Source organism: Nerophis ophidion, linkage group LG09 (genome assembly GCF_033978795.1).
Source record: "Nerophis ophidion isolate RoL-2023_Sa linkage group LG09, RoL_Noph_v1.0, whole genome shotgun sequence".
Lineage (NCBI taxonomy): Eukaryota > Metazoa > Chordata > Actinopteri > Syngnathiformes > Syngnathidae > Nerophis > Nerophis ophidion.
Window position 1 is genome coordinate 32,024,013 of NC_084619.1, and position 26,912 is coordinate 32,050,924.

The 26,912-nt window shown below is 37.8% G+C and overlaps 1 protein-coding gene across 2 annotated transcripts in view; it reads right to left on the minus strand.

The window, feature by feature from the left end:
- The window catches only part of LOC133558800 (kynurenine 3-monooxygenase), a 36,870-nt gene extending 12,192 nt beyond the window's left edge, over positions 1 to 24,678 (minus strand). Inside the window, exons 1-8 of one of the 2 annotated variants that reach the window (XM_061909948.1) lie at positions 24,531 to 24,677; positions 24,304 to 24,373; positions 24,097 to 24,194; positions 22,434 to 22,523; positions 20,276 to 20,324; positions 13,673 to 13,760; positions 9,038 to 9,203; positions 8,896 to 8,967 (exon numbers count right to left, since the gene is read on the minus strand). In XM_061909948.1, the coding sequence (XP_061765932.1) occupies positions 8,896 to 8,967; positions 9,038 to 9,203; positions 13,673 to 13,760; positions 20,276 to 20,324; positions 22,434 to 22,523; positions 24,097 to 24,194; positions 24,304 to 24,373; positions 24,531 to 24,593 (696 nt within the window). In that variant the 5' untranslated portion in view covers positions 24,594 to 24,677. Of the gene's footprint in view, positions 1 to 8,895; positions 8,968 to 9,037; positions 9,204 to 13,672; positions 13,761 to 20,275; positions 20,325 to 22,433; positions 22,524 to 24,096; positions 24,195 to 24,303; positions 24,374 to 24,530 lie in introns of both variants that reach the window. The other variant, XM_061909949.1, reaches the window with a different exon arrangement.
- Between the last annotated feature and the right edge of the window lie 2,234 nt (positions 24,679 to 26,912).

The following is a 26,912-nucleotide window of genomic DNA, read 5'->3' on the forward strand; positions in this document are numbered from 1 at the left end:
AGATTTTGTTGATATCATTTGATATTGGTATCATAGATGAAGCAATGGACATTATCGACATACAGGATATTGTTTATAAAGCCATGATGTTTACTGCATAGCATATCTTGACCCACACTGGATTGGCTTCAGCATACTGTATAAACACAAATGTGAATAATATCAAATTAAAATTGTTTGGGCAACATTGCTCTAAAGCAAAAATGCATTTTAATTACTTTTTGAATATTTTAATTATTACTGTTTTTAAATATTGTTAAAAAAAATTTACATAAAAAAGCAAGTAATTTACAGAAATGTGTTTTTGTATTGATTGATTGATTGATACTTTTATTAGTAGATTCCACAGTACAGTACATATTCCGTACAATTGACCACTAAACGGTAACACCCGAATAAGTTTTTCAACTTGTTTAAGTCGGGGTCCCCGTTAATCAATTCATGGTATATTAACTGCAAGTCACTTGCATGATTTTGTTGGGACTTTATTTTCACACTACACACCCCTTTTAGAAAAACCTTCCATTTATTGAAATTTGAGAACGGCACCAGTCCAGAAGTCCGGAAGTGGCCTGCTAATATCAAAACACGTTTGTTAAAGCAGAGCAAAGATATTTCCTTTTGGTGGTTAATGAGATGACATCACAGTATATTATGTAACCCTGTTTGGTAGTCACAGCACTGATATGACCTTTATGTCAGCACTAAAATATGCTAACACTGACGATGCTAATTAGCATCACATGACATTTAACACTGAAATCGGGCCTTTTTCTTATCTGCTAATGGCACTGGATGGAAAAGGACTGTTGTGAAGGCAACAATTAGTCAGTTAGTTAGTAGCATTAATCCAAAAGTATACCATGTGAAGATGCCTTGACTTGGACAGTTTAATATTATTATGATTAGTATTTTTTGTTTTTGCTTTTTAATAAAATGAAAAATGGGAGATAAGGCACTTGTTGTTTGAATATCCAAGTACATTTTTTAACAAATATTGCTATTATTGGTTGACTTAAACTAGAAGACCCAGAGAGCAGCCATTTGGCTTTTCTACTTATAAAACCCACAGGTCAGCCGATCGGCTGGAAGGCCCTCCTTTTGTTATGTAAACGAGGCAATCACTTAGGTCAACGGCCACAAAACTATTCGGGGTGGTTGCAGTCACACGAGTAATTAGGGCCACGTTGGTCATTAGCATGGCAGTGCCCCTGGGGTGCGTTATCTAAGCACATCTGAGAATTGTGCAAGTCTTTTGTCTTCTGCGTAAAGGCGACCTGCGGAGTTGAGCAGAACCTGGCACAGCTCAAATCCATAACTGGTATTTTGAAATCAGACATATAAAATCATATCTTTGACATAACATCACATTACAGTATGGGCAAACAGCAACAGTCAGTCTGGTTATCTATGAGTTGAGACCGGGAGAGACAGGAAAAGAGAAAATAGAGGGAACGAGCAAAACAGGCAAAAACACTATACAAATTCTAAAATAAAACAAATCAAATACGTTTCTGGTGAATCTCAGTTTGAAAAAAATGTTACATAAAATAAATTATTATCTTGTACAGATATGTTGATTGGTAACACTAAATTGGCCCTAGTGTGTGAATGTGAGTGTGAATGTTGTCTGTCTATCTGTGTTGGCCCTGCGATGAGGTGGCGACTTGTCCAGGGTGTACCCCGCCCTCCGCCCGATTGTAGCTGAGATAGGCGCCAGCGCCCCCCGCGACCCCGAAAGGGATTAAGCGGTAGAAAATGGATGGATGGATGGATATCAACTTGATGAGCAATTCTGTAAATGACTGGTGGGGATTTTGAGTGTTTTTTTTTTTTTATGTGGTTCTGTTCTTTTACTTTTCCTATGTGTCTGGTGGTAGGGTCCTGATAACTTCTGAATCCTTCTACATATATAACATTTTGATTCAGCTCATATGTTCTGCCCAGGTTGCCACCCTGGGAAAGACAGACAGTCAGTTAGCAGCTCCTATCTGATTCCCCCCCCCCATTATATGTCGAGGTGTTTTGAGTGAAGTGGCTCAGCATGTCCCCTCCTGTGGTCCCCCAGTGATTGCCCCGTTTACATTACCAGAGGAAGGTTCACAGGGGGCCTTCCAGCCGATCGGATGCCCTCTGGGTTTTATAGGTAGAGCAAAAAATCCTGGTACCAACTTTGGGGAGAGGTCTAACTACCTAGCCTAAATTGGGGGCCCTAAGCAGAATATTTTCAATACATCCCATCAGTCTGCATCCTAGTAAAAGCAGACAATGTACAGTAAGTGATGTTTAAATGTGTCAGTAGTGTGTAGATCTTGTTAAGCACTTAGCAATACTGATACATGATGTTTAGTATTTTCCTAAAGCTGCATCTCTATAGCACACAGCTTGTAAAACTTGTAGCTCGTCCTGCCTGGCTCTGTATATGTCTGTAACTGTACGCTGGCTAAGATTAAACTTCTATAGCATCTGTAACTTTGTAATGCTGGATCCTGGACGTACCCATGTGTATATTGACGATAAAATGCTTTCTATTCTATATCATATAAATAACTCCGCTCGCTGCACAGCTGTTTCGAGTTGTAAACGATAGAAGTTTAAGCCTGCTATAGAGTAAGCTAAGTTACAAGTTATTTTGTGAACGTAATTAATAATGGATTATAATACTAACTGCTCCATTGCCAAACACAGTAGGTACTGACCCGATTAAAAGCAGTTTTAAGGAAAATAATTTTTTTTTTGCTGCAGGCTGATGACGCTATTGTCTTTAACTTTTTACATTGAAAGGCTAAGCTAGCCTGCGGCGTCATCAGTAATGCGTACGCTGTCTCGATCCGTTGTGGTGAAGAAGGAGCTGAGCAGGAAGCAAAGCTCTCAATTTACCAGTCGATCTACATTCCCATCCTTACCTATGGTCATGAGCTTTGGGTCATGACCGAAAGGACAAGATCACGGGTACAAGCGGCCAAAATGAGCTTCCTCCGCCGGGTGGCGGGGCTCTCCCTTAGAGATAGGGTGATGCGAGAGGAGCTCAAAGTAAAGCCGCTACTCCTCCACATCGAGAGGAGCCAGATGAGGTGGTTCGGGCATCTGGTCAGGATGCCACCCGAACGCCTCCCTATGGAGGTGTTTAGGGCACGTCCAATCGGTAGGAGGCCACGGGGAAGACCCAGGACACGTTGGGAAGACTTTGTCTCCCGGCTGGTTTGAGAACGCCTCGGGATCCCCCGGGAAGAGCTGGACAAAGTCCCTACTTAGGCTGCTGCTCCCGTGACCCGACTAAGGATAAGCGGAAGAAAATGGATGGATGGATGGCTAAGCTAGCTAAACCATAAATCAATAACATGGTCAACTTATCATTCACATATTTCTAACCAACTGTTATTACTTATTGTGTATTGAGGATCCCCATTAGCAGACGCACAAACGCCTGGCTCGTCTTCTTGGGGTCCTTTTCAGAAGTTCAAAGTAAAATAATAATACACAGATCCAGTTACGAAACATACACAAATCCAATTCCAAATAAAATAAAGGAAAAAGGAAAAGAAAAAGAAAATTCTCAAAATAATAAAATACAATAACAGTACACAGATACAGTAACATAACATAAGCTGATAGTTACAATAAAAGACAATGAAACTTACTGTTTCATCGTCTCTTCCATTACCATAAATTGTAGACACAGACTCAACCATTAAAATTAGCTTCAAGGAAAATCCATCTTTATCCTGCTGCAGGTTCGTGAAACAGTAATCTTTGCACACACAAAGAGAGACTTCTTATCAGTTAAACATTTTTCCCAAAGACGACACTTTAATTAGATGATATGACGCTTGCATATCCCGGCTGAAACAGTTGACTACAAAAGCCATCTTTTAGTATGTCTCTGATGATCCTAATAACCGCAAGTGTCATTTAAAGACATTAAAAAATTGCCAATAGCACCAAATAGCAGTGGAAAGTTGGAATCATCTGTTAGCTTAAGCTTGAAAGTTACTCAGCTACAATCGGGCGGATGGCGGGGTACACCTTGGACAAGTCGCCACCTCATCGCAGGGCCAACACAGATAGACAGACAACATTCACACTAACATTCACACACTAGGGCCAATTTAGTGTTGACAATCAACTTATCCTCAGGTGCAGGTCTTTGGAAGTGGGAGGAAGCCAGAGTACCCGGACGGAACCCACGCATTCACGGGGAGAACATGAAAACTACACAGAGAAAGATCCCGAGCCCGGGATTGAACCCAAGACTACTCAGGACCTTCGTATTGTGAGGCAGGCGCACTAACCCCTCCTTCATCGTGAAGCCTTGAGAGTTACTAGTCTTTGCCTAATGGCATGTAGCATTACCTTCTTCTATTGTATTTATAGTCCCACATAGCTAAAAAGGCTGAAAGGACCCCAGTTGCCCCCCAGTATATGAGAGGCATAATGCGTATGGCCAGCAGTCATATTAGAGATAAGAGTATGAGAACTAAAACGTCACATGTTGGTGTGAAAATAGAACAAACTGAATTATTTGACAAATCACACTAATCTAGAAACATACCAACTGTAAAAACTGAAATGACGTCAGACAAGGCAGCACACACCTTCAATGATTGCTTCCAAACGAGTGAAAATAACATTTATCTTATGTGCCTACAGGAATTCCACTTCCAACTAGAGAAACCATGTTGTTATTTTACCATGAATTGGTTAACGTGGACCCCGATTAAACAAGCTGAAAAACTTATTCGGGTGTTACCATTTAGTGGTCAATTGTACGGAATATGTACTGAACTGTACAATTTACTAATAAAAGTATCAATCAATCAAATAAATCACCTCTAATTCCACTGCTATGCAGATAATGTCCAGCTATACATCTCCACAAAATCCATCTCCTCCATAACTCTCTCCACCCTGACCGACTACCTCACTGAAATCAAGGGGCGGCACTGAAATTTGAGGGGCGTCATGGCGTACTGGATAGAGCGGTCGTGCCAGAAACCTGAGGGTTGGAGGTTCGCTCCCCGCCTATTGACATCCACGTCGCTGCCGTTGTGTCCTTGGGCAGGACACTTCACCCTTACCCCGGTGCCGCTCACACTGGTGAATGAATGATGAATGAATGATAGGTGGTGGTCGGTGGGGCCGTAGGCGCAAACTGGCAGCCACGCTTCCGTCAGTCTACCCCAGGGCAGCTGTGGCTACAAATGTAGCTTACCACCACCAGGTGTAAATGAATGATGGGTTCTCACTTCACTGTGAGCGCTTTGAGTATCTAATAATAGAAAAGTGCGATATAAATCTAATCCATTATTATTGTTATTATTATTATTATTATTATCAAATAATGGATGCACTCCAAACTTCCTCAAACTCATTCGATTTTTTTTTTATCCTGTAAAGCGTCTTTGAGTGCTCAGAAAAGCGCTATACCAAATAAAATGTATTATTATTATTATTATTATGTAGTAGTAACGGTAACTGAGGTACTGAATATAAGAGACTACTAGTTACCGCCAAAAATAACGGCGTTACAGTAAAGCGTTAGTCCCAACACTGTTCATAGTACACGGTGCAAAATGTGACATGACATCACACGAGGCAACACAGCTCTCCATCGTTTACCTTACAAACTATGAAAAACGACAGTTACGATACATCATGCACTGTCGTTTGTCAATAGAAATTTCACATTTCAGCTGACAAGAATTCCACTTCCAACTACAGAAAACATGTTGCGGTCAATTGTAGAGGTTTTTGTTTTAGCTGTGCATATGCTAACATTAACCCTGTACCAATGTCATTCATACGTGACTGCAAAATGTGCATATTTTGTGGTACACACTGTAGTTGTGTCTCACACCCACACACCACACCAACTATGGTTGTAGGTAAAGAACCATTGAAAAATAGCGACTAACTAAATCAGACGTTATACTCTCTAGTTATCAGTACCTGAATAGTTTTTCCACCGAATACTTATAAACCCTTACTGAAGTACTTATTTAGATGTGTACTTTTTACTTCACTTGAGTCATATTAATCAGTAAGTCGTGCTACTTTTACTTGAGTACAATACCTGGCTAATCTACTCTGACCACTGTACAGCATAATGGTGTAATAACAATATTTAATCAAGGACAATGGATTGAAGTTTCCATTGAGAAAAAAATTGCAATGAAAAAAACATGATTTTTCTGTGGACATGACAAAAGGTTTCACAGATAAAAATGGTATACTTTTGGATTAATGCTACTAACTAACTGACTAATTGTTGCCTTTGAACTTATTATGACATGAGAAACAAAGCAAGGTAGAAATATGCTGAGTCAGCTGTGCTATCAGTACATTCAGTTCTCCCTCTTTAGTGTGCAACTTTTGCACATGTCGTGTGGCATTTAGAAGTTAATTATTATCCGAAACAGACAATGTTATATATCTTACTACAAGTCAGAGATGGCTCTTTAAAGATGTGTCCAAGGTTAGGAATAAACAAGTACTACTGAAACCCACTACTACCGACCACGCAGTCTGATAGTTTATATCAATGATAAAATATTAACATTGCAACACAAGCCAATACGGCTTTTTTAGTTTACTAAATTGCAATTTTAAATTTCCCGCGAGTTTCTTGTTGAAAACATCGCGGAATGATGACGCGTACGCGTGACGTCACGGACTGTTAGGAAATATTAGCGCTGCACGACTCGCAGCTAAAAGTCATTTGCTTTAACCGCATAATTACACAGAATTTTGGTCATCTGTGTTGCGGAATCTTTTGCAATTTGTTCATTTGATAATGGAGACTATAAAGAACAATGCTGTTGGTGGAAAGCGGTGGATTGCAGCTGTCTTTAGCACCGAGACACAGCCGGTGTTTCTTTGTTTGTTGTGAAGCTTTAACACAGAGCGGTCAAGCGAACATGTTTCTCTACGTCAACCAGCAAGTTTTTGGATGGGGAAATTGTGATATATATTATACCGGAGACATCAGTGGATTATTCGTCATCCTGCAGCAGCTGTCATGTCAAAAAAGGCAGCTGTGAGCTTGGCTCCTCGGCTTCTCTCTGAGACACTGCGTGTTCACAGCAACCATCCGACCTCGAGGTATGCCTTCACAATCTTTAAAATCTCACTAAAACACTATTAAAACATTAAGCAGATAAGGGATCTTCCAGAATTATCCTAGTAAATGTGTCTAATTACATCTGAAACGCTAACTTTGCCGCCGCTCGGAGCAGTCGCTTTTTTTATTTATTTTTTTTTTCTAGTCCTTCGCTATCAATATCCTAATTCACGAATCTTTCATCCTCGCTCAAATTAATCGGGAAATTGTCACTTTCTCGGTCCAAATTGCTCTTACTGCTGGTGGCTCCCATTTTTAACAATGTGAATATATGTGGAGCCCTGCAACTCATGACGTCACACGCCCATACTTCCGGTAAAGGCAGGGCTTTTCTATTAGTGACCAAAAGTTGCAAACTTTATCGTCAATGTTCTCTACTAAATCCTTTCAGAAAAAAATGGCAATATCGTGAAATGATCAAGTATGACACATAGAATGGACCTGCTATTCCCGTTTAAATAAGAAAATCTCATTTCAGTAGGTCTTTAATATTAGGTCTTGCATCAATAATTTGCATGAATACATGTATTCATGCAAAGCGTATTCGTTCCACGTTTCTGCATTAAATATTTTTAATAGTTAAATATAACCTATTGTGAACTGTCATTATCTTTTCAAGGTGTTGCCATTACCAATGTCCTCCCTGTAGAGACTGATTTGCACTGATTATGTTACCATGGCAGCCAGGCAGCAAATATGTGTGCTCTTTTTTCCTCACAGCACTAAACTGTCCAGAGTGCTAAGGACAGTGAGTGACAGTGCTGATGCACTTTTTAGTCTGCGGCTGTAACCTTGCCTCACAAGAGACAGTGAAGCTGCTGACTCAGTCATGCAGAAAAAAATCATTTTGGGATTAAGAAAGACAGAGGAGGTTGTAATGGAAAAGAACAGCCGTGTGAAAAATGGGTCGAACACCATTTTGCAGTGTAAGATTACCTGATGAGGAAGTCTGTATAGTCAATTTAGGGTAATTACTTGAGGTCGGTCCTGCCTTGAAATATTCACACCCAATTATGCTGATTTGACTAATTAAGTGAATGTTAGTGTATGTAAATAGTATGAGGTACTGACATTTACATCTACGATTTGGACTCCCTATATGGCCTTGGCTTGGAGCAGGCTGTTCTGAAGGAAATCTCCCGAAGACTCTTCAAAGATAGACGCTTTTGACCTTCCTTTTTGTCAACAACATCTGTAGCCGAACTTTATCGGCCTCAGCCATACAAAAAAACTCACCACCTCTCCCGAGTTAATTGGGCTTATACGCATACACATGACCCCGACCTTTAAATCAACACCCTCACCACCCTCACCACCGCTTATCTCCTATGGGGTTGTGAATGGCTGAGCGGCGCTACAGAGCGAACAGCGGGCCTGCGCAAACCCACCCCTCCCTCTGTTGCAAGTTGGTGTGATATATGTATGTTTAATGTGTGCCATGCTTTGTGAGGTTTTTTCCTTGGACTCAGACTAGACCTCTGCTGAGGGTCTAGCCTTGGATTGATATTTTTTTACTCCCCCCTTTTCCTAATGTCAACCTTTTCTTATCTTTTTAAGGAGCGCTGTAACCGGCTGATCCGTCGGCGGTCTCGTCTTGTCCCCCCCTGTAACGTATGTCTGCTCTTAGCGGGACTGTGCCGAAAATGTAATTTCAGTTCTAATGTGTCTTGTACATGTTGGAACGGACAAATAAAAATGATTCTGATTCTGATTCTGATTCTAAAAGCATACATGTACAGTACATCCAGATTGTGAAGACAATGAATCACACGTACCAAGTTGGGGAGCGCAATCATCATGAATGTGTTTCGGGGCCAGATGTGAAGGTAATTGGCCTTCATGGCAAACTGGGGAACACACAGGAAATGTAAAGAAAACACCCTTTTAAAAAATAAGTGTGGATCTTGCAGAACTGACTTCTCCGTTGACGGGTGGCATGGTGAGCTCCATGTAGCCATGAGGGATGTAAGTCTGACTGTAGTTGAAGCGGCTTTGACGGAGGAATTGCTTGCGGACGGCCGAGAAGGCTCCGTCGCATCCCACAATAAGGTCTGCTTCTATCTGCTCCTTGGACCCGTCTGGCCTGATGGACATAGCAAGACAACAAAAACCTTCACACGCCAGCCATTTTGTTAAATAAGCCAGCACAATCTAATGAGAGCTGTAACACACATTATTTTACAACAAGTCATACTTTTTCCACTCTGGAGATGTGTTTATTTATTAAAAATAATTCCAGATTAATTCATTTACATGATGAGGTGGTGACATGTCCAGGGTGTACCCTGCCTTCCGGTCGAGTGCACCTGGGATATAGGCTCTCGACCCTTCGGCGGGACAAACGGTAGAAACATGGATGGATGAATGGAGTAATGTGATTAAATGTGCAATGATGTGTCACGTTCGGGCGAAAGAGGCTGAGGGCGTGGCTTACTGACTGGTCTGCTTGTCACAATGTTACCAAAATAATGTGTGCAGAGACATTTGTACACCATTTTTAAAGGAGAACACTTTGGAATTTACAGCCTGTTTAAAAACCCTTTGGGGACATTCAGTTTTATTTACAGTATCTTCAGAGCCTAACAGGACATAAAAGTCCATAAGTTTTTGAAGATATAAAAACATATGTAATTCTTTTTTGTTTTTGTTGCATTACTTTTTTTTTTTTTTTGCAAAAAATACTTAATCAACTTACGTCCTAAACAAAAATATCAATAGTGCAAAGTTTTTCGAAATGTTGACACTTTTGAAGGCCTTTCAAACAGGTATAAATTAGTAAATACATAACTAATGTTATGCAAATTCATACTAATTGACAACTGTGACATAATTTGATCAAAAAGCCTTAAAAAAAATTAGACTACAAATAAAAATATTACTTTTCAATTTTTGTTTAGGGCTGACGTTAATATTTGAGCAAAGAAAGTAAAAAAACATATGAATTTAAAAATATTTTAATGCCCTTTGAAAAATGAAGGACTTTTATGTCCTGTTTAGCTTTGGAGTATTGTGGAAAGTATCGCAACAAATATGATTGCCGAAATACAGCAAAAAATTACTGAAAGGACAAAAAAGTCAGGCTTTGTCTGCTGAGGGTTAATGTTTTTTAATGTACAGCACGTGTAAGATCATTGTGTGAACGCTGAGAAGCATTCAGACATATAATTATTCTTGATAGTCGGACTCTGATTTGTCACAATGTGAGACGTGGGGGCGATCGTAAGCTAGCAGACACATGTTCTTACTATATCAGCAAGAAAGACACGGTTTGTGATTTTTTTTTTCTTTTTTTTTTGGTCGGATGCAAGAACTATGTCCAAATTTTTTGCTGAATGAATAAATGAATGTGGCTGCCAATATGGAGGAGTTCATACAAAAAAGATCAACTACTTGTCTAAACTGTACCTACACACCAAACAGGTGATCATACAAAGTACATTTTCATGGAGGACAGTTAATATACAACCCCTGTTTCCATATTAGTTGGGAAATTGTGTTAGATGTAAATATTAACGGAATACAATGATTTGAAAATCGTTTTCAACCCATATTCAGTTGAAAATGCTACAAAGACAACATATTTGATGTTCAAACTGATAAACATTTTTTTTTTCAAATAATCATTAACTTTAGAATTTGATGCCAGCAACACATGACAAAGAAGTTGGGAAAGGTGGCAATACATACTGATAAAGTTCAGGAATGCTCATCAAACACTTATTTGGAACATCCCAAAGGTGTGCAGGCTAATTGGGAACAGGTGGGTGCCATGATTGGGTATAAAAACAGCTTCCCAAAAAACGGTCAGTCTTTCACAAGAAAGGATGGGGCGAGGTACACCCCTTTGTCCACAACTGTGTGAGCAAATAATCAAACAGCTTAAGAACAACGTTTCTCAAAGAGCAATTGCAAGAAATTTAGGGATTTCAACATTTACGGTCCATAATATCATTAAAAGGTTCAGAGAATCTGGAGAAATTACTCCTCGTAAGCGGCAATGGCCGGAAACCAACAGTGAATGACCCTTACCTTCGATCACTCAGACGGCACTGTATCAAAAACCGACATCAATCTCTAAAGGATATCACCACACGGGCTCAGGAACACTTCAGAAAACCACTGTCACTAAATACGGTTTGTCGCTACATCTGTAAGTGCAAGTTAAAACTCTACTATGCAAAGCGAAAGCCATTTATCAACAACATCCAGAAACACCGCTGGCTTCTCTGGGCCGGAGATCATCTAAGATGGACTGATGTAAAGTGGAAAAGTGTTTTGTGGTCTGACGAGTCCACATTTCGAATTGTTTTTAGAAATATTCGACATTGTGTCATCCGGACCAAAGGGGAAGCGAACCATCCAGACTGTTATCGACGCAAAGTTCAAAAGCCAGCATCTGTGATGGTATGGGGGTGCATTAGTATCCAAGGCATGGGTAACTTACACATCTGTGATGGCACCATTAATGCGGAAATGAAAATACAGGTTTTGGAATAACATATGCTGCCATCTAAGCGCCTTTTTTTCATGGACGCCCCTGCTTATTTTAGCAAGACAATGTCAAGCAACATTCAGCACGTGTTACAACAGCGTGGCTTCCTCAAAAAAGAGTGCGGGTACTTTCCTGGCCTGTCCGACATAAAAAATGTGTGGCGCATTATGAAGCATAAAATACTGTTGAACGACTGAAGCTCTACATAAAACAAGAATGGGAAAGAATTCCACTTTCAAAGCTTCAACAATTAGTTTCCTCAGTTCCCAAACGTTTATTGAGGGTTGTTAGAAGAAAAGGTGATGTAACACAGTGGTGAACATGCCCTTTCCCAACTACTTTGGCACATGCTGCAGCCATGAAATTCTAAGTTAATTATTATGAGTTTTAACATCAAATATCTTGTCGTTGTAGTGCATTCAATTGAATATGGGTTGAAAAGGATTTGCAAATCATTGTATTCCGTTTATATTTACCTCTGACACAATTTCACAACTCATATGGAAACGGGGTTTGTACTTCACATACAAATACAGTAGAAGGTAAGAAAGTCTCCAAATGGCATCAATTCCTTTCCTACCGCTTGTCCCTCTCCAAATTGTTATTTTTTATTTTATCAAAGCAAATAACGGGGACTAAGAAGTGTGTGATTACAACACTTTTATGAAAGTGAATTACTCCTTTATTTTTCGTGTTATCATCTTGATGAGCAACCTGTATTAACAGTGATTATAGCTTATGAAATTATACCAAAAAAAGAAAGAAAATCCAACCACCGGGTATTAAGGTCACTGCACGTCACTGCTGTGACTCAAAAATCCATGATTGAACTCACAGCTCAAATTGGAGCTCCAACATTATCCGGACATGGACTTACTCAGTCAAGACAGATGACTTAACATATTCAATGGGATGTTAGGAACACAAAAAAAGACGAAATAATTAACCATCATCGAGTTTTTCTTTCCATTCTTCAAAGGATTACCATCTTGTGCTTAGTTTTGCTTCCATGTGGACTTACCATATTACGGTTTAGTAGTGCTGTTATTCATTTGTATGCTGCTGTTGCTATATAGACACCTACCTGAAAACCTCATTGCTCTGCCTTAGCCTCAGCTCTACTTAGTTGTGTCCATTCTTCCCATGTGATCTAATTTTTGGGTGATTTATTTTAATCACATATGGTATGGAAGTTAATTTGTGTCGTTATTATGAAAACTTTTTTTTGACATCTGAATTTTGTGAAATTAATTTTTTTTAAATCAAATTATGCTGACAATTTCACTGCAAAAAAAAAATCAGCGTTTTAAAGTGTGTAAAAATTCAGTGTAAAAAAAATAAATGTATAAAAATTCGGTGTAAAAAAATTAAGTGTGAAAAAATTCAGTGTCAAAAAATTTGCTGCTTCAAAAAGCAAGACTCACTTTTGGTAAGTCAAGACTTAAGCAATCGAGTCTCAGAACCAGCCAATAGGGGGTCAGGTTTGAAGTCATGTGACACTGGTCTTGCAAAACAGTACAAAATAGGCAGTTAACTGGGCTACAGTCATACAATCTGCATAGACTAAATAAAAGCATGTGGTGCCCTGGTTGTGTAAAGTGCTCATGGGATTTTAATTCACACTCATTACCTTGGATGTAAAACTTGATTAAAATGCACTTGCTCGTGAGTAATGTCCCCATATTTTCAAGCGAGTACATTATTGTCCACAGGGCATAAAATACATAAAACACAGGATAGATATTGATTCATTTAATGCAATGAATCTGTTTGATTCAATTAGATGTGTTGCCTTTCTGCGTACTGCAATTACCTGGAGGAAAATGACCCACGGGTGTTTTCACAGTAGCAGCGTTGTAAATTTACCTCCAAAGACAACCAATTATAAGGCCACTAAAAGTCACACTCACGGACTGCTGAATGATTACCACATTCCAGGCAGTAACTATGTTCAAGGCCACATGTTCTCCTCTGACATGCACATACACGGAGAGAACATAATCAATGAATATTCATTAATTATGCATGTTTTTGTCTGCATCTCCACATGTTTCACTTACTTTGTAAAGGTCATTAGCCCTGTTTTAGCACTCCAGTCCTGTAGTTTGTGTTCAAAGTTCAACTTTGTGTTTGCATATTTTTCAGCCTCTGTTGGAACAAAATGACACACAAAAAAGGAGTTTATATCACCAACACATGCATGGTACAACAACAGCACTGTGGACTTTCAATCCAATGCAAATAAAATCAGTCCATCTGTAAACGCAACAGTGCCATTTTTAGTGGAGCTCCTTTTGTGCAAACTAAATCTCATAATGTCTGTTTTTATTCCAGAAGTCTGGTTCAACCGCATACGATCGAGTTTGATTACCTGCCAGAACCACACCGTCACCAATTATCTCCCAGTGTAAACCGAGGCATGTCATTAAATGGAATAGATTTGTTTTGGCCTGGGAAAACAACACGGTTTGCAGCATGATTACATCCCTGCCATATTTTGTGTAGTTCTTCCTTTACAGTTTAATTGAAAAAAGTCATTAAAAAATGTCATTAGTCCTCACTGGGATTTTGCTGTTGCAGTATTGACAAATTGATTTCGCTAAAGGGAATAAGCGGTAGAAAATGGATGGATGGAATGATATGCATTGCTGATATGAACACATTATACACTACATAATGTGTACTCAGTCCAGCAGAACCTACTACTAAGTGGCAGTTCTGTAAATGTATTCCTGTTCTCTCCCTATTATATGGGAATAAGCGGTAGAAAAAGGATGGATGGATGGATATGCATTGCTGATATGAACACACTACATAATGTGTACTCAGTCCAGCAGAACCAACTACTAAGTGGCAGTTCTGTAAATGTATTCTTGTTCTCTCCCTATTATATGACATTACCCAAAGCTTGTTTTTATTGGCCTTATTAAATAGATCAAAGTACCCTCCCAGTTGCCTTATTTTTTTTTTAATGTAGTCCCGCGAGGATTCCCCAGGACTTTTTTTGTGATCGTTGTGGCCTACACTGCCTGATTTAGCAGCAGCTTTTTCACAAAGGTGCAGCAATGTCAGCAATAGTTGCAATGTTTTAAGGATATTTTTTTTCAACAACCATGCATCATTCTGTGTTTTATTTTTATGTTTGGTCACACTTGTTAATACACAATGCCCCACATTACAATATGTTTTGTAGGTTACCAGCAAGTTTCAGATACCTCCCCAACGATAGTTGGCAGAGTGAATTCCACAGTGATCCAGGTAAAATTTGCCTGACTTCCAGTACCTCGCTTGCTAGCGTCAGCTAATAGCAGAAGACTTAGATAACACCAGTCAAGTGTGTCAAAGTAGTTCTTTAAACAAAAGACATGTATCCATGAAATAATGGAAAAGCTGCTGATGGTGTGTTTGAGTAGCTCGTAAGAGATACTGTGAAAGTTAGCTCTCCAAGGTAAATCAGAAACAGAATCAGATTTATTGGCCAAGTGTGTTTACCAATACAAGGAATGTGACTTGGGAGACTGTTTACTTTTTTCAATGCAAGAAACAAAAAAAGGCAACAACCACAAGAAAGCACGGTATCTTACATTATAATTACTTCATAAAACTACTGCAGTTGCTTGTAGTGTATTCTATTGTATTGTGTCTATACATTATTTTAGACCAAGAAGTGTTTTATTGGGTTTTAAAAGCATGTTACATATTAGAAATGTGGTGTTTTGGCAAAATGGATAATTTAATTTCTCTTCACTTTAATGGTGAACAATAATCTGAGTATTTTGGGTTAAGACCGCCATCACAGAACCAATCAAACTTGTAATCAATCAATCAAACAAAGCACCATTGGATTTGTATTTAGGAACCTTTATATTTAGATTAAATAACATTTATGTTGAGAGTTGTTTCTCCAGTTTACCAGCCTTCCTAGATCAGTGAGTGTGTTGGTAAGAGGGACATGTTTCAGTCACAAAACAGTATCTGCCTTGTCATTTCTGTGTCCTTTACAGCAGTGGTCCCCAACCTTTTTGTAGCTGCGGACCGGTCAACGCTTGATAATTTGTCCCGCGGCCCGGGACAAATTTTGTTTGTCATGAAAAAGGGGAGGTTTTTGTCATGAAAAAGGGAGGGTTTTTCGGGTTGGTGCACTAATTGTAAGTATATCTTGTGGTTTTTATGTTGATTTAATAAAATAAAATTAAATTAAAAAAAATATATATTTTTTTTTAAATGAAAAAAAATAAATAAAATCTTTAATTCTTCTGCGGCCCGGTTAATACCGGGCTGCGGCCCGGTGGTTGGGGACCACTGCTTTACAGGACCACACATAATCGGTCTACGGATATCTTGTCCAGTTTTACACTTGACCAATTCACGCGAATGTGTGAACAGTTTGCAAACAAACACCACCGTAGGCTTCCTTATTGTCTTCTGTCTGCTTTGTTGTGTACAAGTAGAAAATATTCTTTGTGTATATTTTACAGTTAGAAAGTGTTTATTGTAAACGTTTGCAACAGATTATACTTATTTCACCTGGCTTTTGTTGAGAACATTTGGAAATGTTTAAGAGTTAGCTGTAGCAACATTTTTTGTTGGAATATGAGAAATGATTAAAGTTGTACAATATAGACGATGTACGATATGAATAATATACATTTGGGTGATGATAAGCTTTTAATATTATCGTTATACCGTGATAAAACATACTGATGACACATTCTAGCTGTGACGCGCAGATTGCGATACGAACGAAGGTGATCACAATGCACCATAGCGTTCTTGTTAGCAGCTAACGTCCCTCCACAGTGTGGGTCAATAATCCTTGCCTCAATGGGGGAAAATACAATTACATTTCTTACAAGTATCTTCCCTGGAGGATGAGGAATAGCTAAACATGCTACACTACACACCTCAGCAGGATGTGCTAATCGCTAACTTCAAGCCATAGCGCTTTTGAAAGTAAACAAAGGTGGTCGGATAAATACAAATATCGACAGTAATAATATGAAGTATAATATGATTCTCAGGTGTTGCATCAACATTTTGTCATTTTGTTCTTTTTTACAAATTCAGATAATAAGTCCCTAGACACAGAAGGACATCAAGGGCAAAACCAAATAATTTAAATCAAAGCCAGTAATAGGAAATAGTTTAAATGTTTTGTTGATATTGCTTCTGTGTTTTTGTCTGATTATAATTTTAATCAAAAATGGAGTAATTATATGATCTGGAAATTGTTAAATATCAATGTCAGCATTGGTATGACAAATACTTTTTCTGTAATTACTTAGTATCGGATCGATACCCAAATTTGTAAGACCCCTAAAACTAATATAATAATATAAAACGACAGAAGATTACATTTTTATTACATTTAAACAAAAGTGTGCATACAACCATGTTACAAAAGAAAATATCCAGATATTGACAGTTTAATAGCAAGCATATTAATAATTGTTTTGAGTGTTGTTCTACCGTACTGAATAAAGTATGGTGGGAGTTAATTTCTATTAATTAGGGTACAGCACAATCTCCAATGTATACTGTACGTACTGTATGCCTTAATTGTTGAGTACAACTGTATCATTTATATTTAATGTATGCTCCCAAGCCATGAACATCAAGGAAAGGACAAACCACCAAAGTGTCAATGATACAAAGTAAAATATATACAGCCCTGAAAGTTCAAAAACAAAGTTGCTTGAATCAAATCAAGAACACCTAAGATTACCGACACCTCCCTATTAAAAAAAATGCTAAATGTTTTTTAATAGGTTAATCAAGCATCCAACTATGTCGTGCAAGACTTCACTCAACATAGACGTCATAACGTCATCAAAGCTCACAATAAAGCATTTCAAATCCATCCATCCATCCATCCATTTTCTACCGCTTGTCCCTTTTGAGGTCACGGGGGGTCGCTGGAGCTTATCTCAGCTGCATTCTGGCAGTAGGCGGAGTACACCCTGGACAAGTCGCCACCTTGTCACAGAGCATTTGAAATGCATGTTCGAAATAAACTGACACTAAACTGAACTGAACACACAGCGCCAACATTTTGGGAATGAGGCTGGAGTGATAGAAGAAATGTAAAAATACAATATATCAGCATCAGAGAAATATGAACAAGTTTCACTTTTGCATCTCATTGCCCATAATTATGGTGCATTCAAAGACACTCAACAAAATTTAGAAACAGAAGTGTTGCTAGTTTTTAAAAATAGGGACAGACTTAACCCCTAGAAGATGCACTAATAATAATACAATAATTAGATGGATAGATAGATAGATAGATAGATAGATAGATAGATAGATAGATAGATAGATAGATAGATAGATACTGTAGATAGATAGATAGATACTGTAGATAGATAGATAGATAGATAGATAGATAGATAGATAGATAGATAGATAGATGGATGGATGGATGGATGGATAAATAGATAGATAGATAGATAGATAGATAGATAGATAGATAGATAGATAGATAGATAGATAGATAGATAGATAGATAGATAGATAGATAGATAGATAGATGGATGGATGGATGGATGGATGGATGGATGGATGGATGGATGGATGGATGGATGGATGGATGGATGGATAGATAGATAGATAGATAGATAGATAGATAGATGGATGGATGGATGGATGGATGGATAGATAGATGGATGGATGGATGGATGGATGGATGGATGGATGGATGGATGGATGGATGGATGGATGGATGGATGGATAGATAGATAGATAGATAGATAGATAGATAGATAGATAGATAGATAGATAGATAGATAGATAGATAGATAGATAGATAGATAGATAGATAGATAGATAGATAGATGGATGATTGATGAGATAGATGAATAGTACTTTATTGATTCCTTCAGGATAGTTACTTCAGGAAAATTTAAAAATAATTATTAAAAAATTATTCTAATATCGATGTATTACTATGATTCATATTATCCATTGATGATGATGCTATGTGTATCAGATAATATCTATACTTTATACTAGGGCTGCGAATATTTGGGTGTCCCACGATTCGATTCAATATCGATTCTTGGGTCACGATTTGATAATATATTGATTTTTTCGATTCAACGCGATTTTCAATTCAAAAACGATATTTTTCCGATTCAAAACGATTCTGTATTCATTCAATATATAGGATTTCAGCAGGATCTACCCCAGTCTGCTGACATGCAAGCAGAGTAGTAGTTTTTTTTAAAAAGCTTTTATAATTGTAAAGGACAATGTTTTATCAACTGATTGCAATAATGTAAATTTGTTTTAACTATTAAACGAACCAAAAATATGACTTATTTTATCTTTGTGAAAATATTGGACACAGTATGTTGTCAAGCTTATGAGATGCGATGCAAGTATAAGCCACTGTGACACTATTGTTCTTTTTTTTCTTTTTTTTTTAAATGTCTAATGATAATGTCAATGAGGGATTTTTAATCACTGCTAAACTGAAATTATAACTAATATTGATACTGTTGTTGATAATATTCATTTTTGTTTCACTACTTTTGGTTTGTTCTGTGTCGTGTTTGTGTCTTCTCAATTGCTCTGTTTATTGCAGTTCTGAGTGGTTTTGGAATTTGATTGCATTGTTATGGTATTGCTGTGTAGTGGTTTGTTGGATTGATAAAAAAAAAAAAAAACAATAATAATAAAAAAATAAAGATTTTAATTTAAAAAAAAAAAAATGATTTTTTAAAAATGAGAATCGTTTCTGAATCGCACAACGGGACTCTCGCTGCTGTGTTGGATCCGCTTTGGACTGGACTCTTGCGACTGTGTTGGATCCATGATGGAACTTTCACAGTATCATGTTAGACCCGCTCGACATCCATTGCTTTCCTCCTCTCCAAGGTTCTCATAGTCATCATTGTCACCGACGTCCCACTGGGTGTGAGTTTTCTTTGCCCTTATGTGGGCCTACCGAGGATGTCGTAGTGGTTTGTGTTGTGGTTTGTGCAGCCCTTTGAGACACTAGTGATTTAGGGCTGTATAAGTAAACATTGATTGATTGATTGATTGATTCGATTCGATTCGTATTCGGATCTATTTTTTCCCACACCCCTACTTTATACTATATGAAGTAATGAACAACTACGTATTCATTGTCATATTTAAGTAAATAGTGGCAGATTACATTATTGTTTGCTAGTTTATATTGAATGTGTTGGCACTTATTGGTTTAAAAATGTTTTTTTTTTTATTTCAACCAATTTCAACTTTTTGTTTACTTTTTTTTTTTAAACAAAACCAAACTATTTAGGCTGGTTTATCTAAATATGTTCAAGAAATGTTAATATTTTAAAAATCGAACACCTAATTATGGTTTTACATGTGTTTTAAAAAGCTACCTAATCCCAAATCCATGTGATCATTAGTTTTTTAGTGCATCTAAACATACCAAGTGTGTTTGGGTTTAAGATTGTGGGAACTTTTTCCCAGAATTTGGTGCTGTACCCCTTCCTGTCTTTAAAAATATGAATATGCGAACATTGTTTAACTGGATTAGGCTTGACTTTCTTTGTATAATAAAGTTAAACTGTCGTGTTGATTTTTCCATCGTTATTATTGCCGTCATTTTGTCACAATGATCACTGAGAACATTTCTGCACAATTAAGTGAAGACAAAAAGGTCTAACCTGTTAGAAGCTCCTTGTTCAGATTGGCTCGGTCTACTGACAGGATGAACTGGAAAGAAGACATCAATTTATAATAGTGCAAATCGGCAGGTGCAGTTTACAAATAGGCAGCATGTTTATCTCAATCGGAAAACCGGTTGCTTCTGGGCTTTCTACCTTCACAATGATTGTATTGTATGTCTAATAATAACAGCAGCAGCATTTAACAGACAAACCATGAATACTATAAACAATCCAAACTTTTGACAGAGAGAAAAGACAACTGCAGAGAATGTTTCTGTTTTGCTTCCTAGTTTCCTGGCAAATGTGCTTATCTTGGTGTGTTTATAGTGAAATGCAGAAACGAATGTTTAATTTTACAACAGGCATGGTGCAAAAAGAAACACTAGGAATGTTCTGGGTGTGATAACATTGCACTAGTTTTAACACTGCAAATGCAAATGCAAAATTAACTGTAGCATGTTGTAAAATTACAATGATGTGCATTTAATACTTTCCTGGACTTTGTCAGGGTTGCCTGGCGTGCGATATTTTTCACATATACAAGATCATTTCAACCATTGTATAATCAATAATTGCAAAAAATATTATAATATATGATAATTTGAGACCTTTAAAACTGTGGGGATAAGCAAACACAAAGATAATACGTTTTTAACGTTGCTTAACGTTGTGCGTGGTTTCATCTGCATCTTTACAGTCAGGTAGGGGCGCTGTTCTGCCAGGGGCGGCTTGTTTCCAACAGTGGTGGTAATTTAGTAGAATTGGGGATCCAACAGTATTGTAGATAATGCGGTATCGTGGTTTCAAAATCTTCACAACAGTGTCGTGATGTATAACGACATCAAACAAAAACGTGGTGAGTGTAGTTTTTTATTTGGTGTTTTTGCGTTGGCTCGTCTGAAATAAACTACATTTCCCCAAATTTAAGAGATTTCTGCAGATTCACCGGGCACCTGCATGTGTTCCTATGACTCTCTATATTAGCGACACTAGAATTTGTGCTAACATTCCTGTTTTGAATAAACCATTCAAGAACAACAAGCAAATCCAAGGTGTCCGTCTTTTGTGGTCTAGTTTTAGACTAGACCACGACACTGGGATGGTAACACTGACAAACAGGCAAGCTACCCCTGGCGAATATATGACCTCTTTGGCAGAGGTAATAAAGCCCGCCACGTTCATCTCGAGTGTTCCAAGCCAAAACAGACTATGTCAAGGTGTACAAGATAAGCCAGTTTGGCTAAACATTATTTTGTGAGGTATTCAAATTATTAAAATTAATATTGTGAGTTCATTTTTTGACAGACAGCAATTTTCTAACTGATGTAAAAAAAAATGTCCAGTGCAGAGGACACTGAAAGTAAAAGTTGAAACTAAACTGAACTGAACATTATTGTTTTACACTTACAACGTCTACATTGTCACTTTAAAGACACTCAACTGTAAGGGTTTTCATATAAATGAATATATAGTATATATATTTGCTTGTAAGAGCACTGAAAAATACTTGTTTGCAGTAGCAAATAGGATTAAAACGTTTTAAGCATTGTGTTTGTGTTCAATTACATAAGTGTGTTATCTTAAACATTCTTGCCACTTAATTTTACAGACATTTTTAAGTTTTTTATTGCGGGCATATACCCTGATAATTTCGTACCATGGTCTTAATACCGTGATAATATTGTACTGTGAGATTTATATACTGTTACATCCCTAATCAGCATCAGAATCATATTTATTGGCCAAGTAGGTTAAACACACGCACATTGACGTAGTACTTTAAAGGCAGACTGCATTATAAGCTATAATATACTCGGTATATGGTCATTTTTTACTGATGCTCCTGAGCAAATTGAGTAGGAACAATATTTTTTCTCAAAATACAGTTATGTTAGGTGTCTGGTACGATCATTTATAATTTGTCATCTATCATCACTGCACATGTAACACATTGTGGTTGAGAAATCTAAGAGGATGTCATCACTTTAAAATATGTAGACCCTATTATGAAATGCATCTGAGCTAGGCGGGAGGACGAACGGGGCATCTCAAAGGAGGTGTGGGGTCACCAAAGTGGTGTCTTGGACAGGGCGCTATTGAAGTTAGAACCGCCATTGCATGTGTGAGTAAGAATCCCATGGAAAGAGTGTCTCACCTGGCCCTTCTTGCCATATGGAATTGGAGATTGTACCCCATTTAAGGAATGGATCATTCTCGCATCCATGGCAATTCCCTGGGAAACAATCTAAAAGAGAAGAGTACCACTTTACAGAAACCTGTTTTACCCCTAGTCCTAAAGGGAAAACATACACTATTATGTTTATACTGTAAACAATATCAACCCATGGATTGTGTTTTTATACACAGTTATAGTCAGTAATAGAGATTGACAAAATGTATTTACATGACATCACATGGACAAAGATAAGACATTCTGGAGGAAAGTTCTGTGGTCAGATGAAACAAAATTTGAGCTGTTTGGTCACAATACCCAGCAATATATTTGGAGGAGAAAAGGTGAAACCTTTAATCCCAGAAACACCATCCTACCGTCCTACCGTCAAGCATGGTGGTGGTAGTATGATGCTCTGAGCCTGTTTTGCTGCCAATGGAACTGGTGTTTTACAGAGAGTAAATGGGACACTGAAAAGGGAAGATTACCTCCCAATTCTCCAGGACAACCTAAAATCATCAGACCGGAGATTGGGTCTTGTGCGCAGTTGGGTGTTCCAACAGGACAATGACCCAAAACACATGTCAAAAGTGGTAAAGGAATGGTTAAATCAGGCTAGAATTAAGGTTTTAGAATGGCCTTCCCAAAGTCCTGACTTAAACGTGTGGACAATGCTGAAGAAACATGTCCATGTCAGAATACCAACAAATTTAGCTAAACTGCACCAATTTTGTCAAGAGGAGTGGTCAACAATTCAACCAGAAGCTTTCCAGAAGCTTGTGGAGGGCTACATAAAAGAACCAAACTTCATGAATGTTTTTTTTGTGACCAACAAGTATGTGCTCCAATCACTCCATCACAAAAAAATAAGAGTTGTAGATATTATTGGAAACTCAAGACAGCCAAGATATTATGTTCTTTACAAGTGTATGTAAAATTTTGATCGCGAATGGACCTGTACATTTTGCTAAAGAAAGTTCAGGGTTTGATATTGCCGGTTCCCTTGATACCAATACCGATCACATGTATTAACTGTACATTTTTCAATGTAATTATGGTGATTGCTATTGACAGTGTAATAATATCAACACACTATTTAAAATATAGTTCCTTAATGTATTTTATTGCATATAATTTCTTGAGCAAAAGTGTGCTCCTGGCTTGCATTCAGTGGGTGTAACATGTTTAGCCTTGTCATCCAATGACAATGCTATTTAAGATCCTAACAGATACAGTTTTTTTCCGCGATGTGGGTTGTTATATAGTTTAGGGTGGCGGTTGCACACTATGCATGGGGATACACGTTTAGCTGGTAGCTCCTTGTCAGCCCAGGGATTGAAAACAGATACAATGTCATAGAGGGGATCTGCGTTTGTGAGTGGCATTAAAAGACATTGGTCTGTAATAGCGATCACATTTTTTTTTTTTTTTCATAAAAATTGGCCCATACTGATCTGAGGCCAATCGATCGGCACTTAAACCTATGAAATATTCATGATTAACTGATAAAGTTAAGTGTGTAATTTTTCTGAAAAGTCAAGGAAAAAAAACAATTAGGATGTAGTTGTTAGTTACAGGGGTATAATTGTAAATTTACATATAAATGATTCCTGTCTCAATGGAAGACTAAATTAAATCAACAAACCTTTTCCTCCATTCCAACATGCTTCAGTGACTGACGACCTCTGTGAGATAAAGCCAGGTTGATGCTTCTCCCTTTGACAGTTTTTGCTTGCCGAATGTCTGCAACCAAGATATCAGACAGTGAGTTTACTATCATTTGTCTGCAAACTGCTCAGGTGTAGGACACTGATGGTAGGTCTGTGGGTCAGGAGATATTTAAATATCATACCTTCCCGGGTTTCAAAAACATGCACATCGAAACCTCTTTTGGCAAAGAAGCAGGCATTCAGTGCACCGACCTAAATCACAAACATGTTTCAGTAAAAAAAGTGAACTCTTTTAGTTCAACACTAAAGAGGAATTCAATGTTATCTTATCTCATACAAGCACAGGTGGTTGCTCTGAAAATGTTAATATGAAAATCAAGAGAGGCATTTCACTTTCACTTTGTCTTACCAATCCACCTCCCACTACTGCCACAACCTTTTTCTTCTCAGATCCGTCAGTTGAGTTGTCCATTTTCTCACCCACTGGCTGTCCTTTGCAAAATGCCTGTCTTGTCAAAGTAAACACTAACTCTCCTTGTCCTACATAGTTTTGCTCTTTGCACTTTAGCCTTTGTGTTGTGGTGGTGGGATATGTGGCCCATTGCAATATATATATTTATGAATGAATACATGTTTATACATTAAACATGTATACATTAAAAGCTCACTTACATCCTAGACTAACAAGACACGAATTAAAAACTATTCAGTTTATTAGTATTAATTTACTAACTTTTTACGAATACTGTAGTCTTTATTTGTGCAAGAACTTTGTCTTCATCTAGTGGTAGTAGTGATGATTGCAGCAACTGACACAGTGACTAGAGCAGGGGTCACCAACGTTTTTGAAACCAAGAGCTACTTCTTGGGTACTGATTAATGCAAAGGGCCACCAGTTTGATACACACTTAAATAAATTGCCAGAAATAGCTAATTTGCTCAATGTACCTGTAACTCTATGTTATTATTAATAATTAATTAAATTTATCTTTGTGGAAACACTGACCATCTTAACGATTTCTCATAATAAATATATACAGACACAGATAAATATATATATTTAAAAAAAAAAGGGTATTTCTGTCTGTCATTCCGTCGTACATTTTTTTTGCCTTCTACGGAAGGTTTATTGTAGAGAATAAATGATGAAAAAAAACACTTAATTAAACGGTTTAAAAGAGGAGAAAACACGAAAAAAATGAAAATTTAATTTGGAAACATAGTTTATCTTCAATTTCGACTCTTTTAAATTCAAAATTCAACCAAAAAAAAGAAGAGAAAAACTAGCTAATTTAAATCTTTTTGTAAAAATAAAAAAAATAATTTATGAAAAATCATTAGTATTTTTTCCTGATGAAGATTAATTTTAGAATTTTCATGACATGTTTTAAATAGGTTAAAATCCAATCTGTATTTTGTTAGAATATATAACAAATTGGACCAAGCTATATTTCTGACAAAGACAAATCATTATTTAAATGAAGTTAAATGAACACTTAGCGTCTAACAATCTATGTGAAACCTTTCAATCCGGTTTCAGGGCAAATCACTCTGCGGAGACAGCCCTCGCAAAAATGACTAATGATCTATTGCTAACGATGGATTCTGATCCGTCATCTATGTTGCTGCTCCTCGACCTTAGCGCTGCTTTCGATACCGTCGATCATAATATTTTATTAGAACGTATCAAAACACGAATTGGTATGTCAGACTTAGCCCTGTCTTGGTTTAACTCTTATCTTACTGATAGGATGCAGTGCGTCTCCCATAACAATGTGACCTCGGACTACGTTAAGGTAACGTGTGGAGTTCCCCAGGGTTCGGTCCTTGGCCCTGCACTCTTCAGCATCTACATGCTGCCGCTAGGTGACATCAAACGCAAATACGGTGTTTGCTTTCACTGTTATGCTGATAACACCCAACTCTACATGCCCCTAAAGCTGAACAACACGCCGGATTGTAGTCAGCTGGAGGCGTGTCTTAATGAAATTAAACAATGGATGTCCGCTAACTTTTTGCAACTCAACGCCAAAAAAACCGAAATGCTGATTATCGGTCCTGCTAGACACCGACCTCTATTTAATAATCCAACTCTAACATTTGACAACCAAACAATTAAACAAGGCGACACGGTAAAGAATCTGGGTATTATCTTCGACCCAACTCTCTCCTTTGGGTCACACATTAAAAGCGTTACAAAAACGGCCTTCTTTCATCTCCGTAATATTGCTAAAATTCGCTCCATTCTGTCCACTAAAGACGCTGAGATTATTATCCATGCGTTTGTTACGTCTCGCCTCGATTACTGTAACGTATTATTTTCGGGTCTCCTCATGTCTAGCATTAAAAGATTACAGTTGGTACAAAATGCGGCTGCTAGACTTTTGACAAGAACAAGAAAGTTTTATCATATTACGCCTATACTGGCTCACCTGCACTGGCTTCCTGTGCACTTAAGATGTGACTTTAAGGTTTTACTACTTACGTATAAAATACTACACGGTCTAGCTCCAGCCTATCTTGCCGATTGTATTGTACCATATGTCCCGGCAAGAAATCTGCGTTCAAAGGACTCCGGCTTATTAGTGATTCCTAAAGCCCAAAAAAAGTCTGCGGGCTATAGAACGTTTTCATTTCGGGCTCCAGTACTCTGGAATGCCCTCCCGGTAACAGTTCGAGATGCCACCTCAGTAGAAGCATTTAAGTCTCACCTTAAAACTAATTTGTATACTCTAGCCTTTAATTAGACGCCCTTTCCAGACCAGTTGATCTCCCGTTTCTTTTCTTTTTC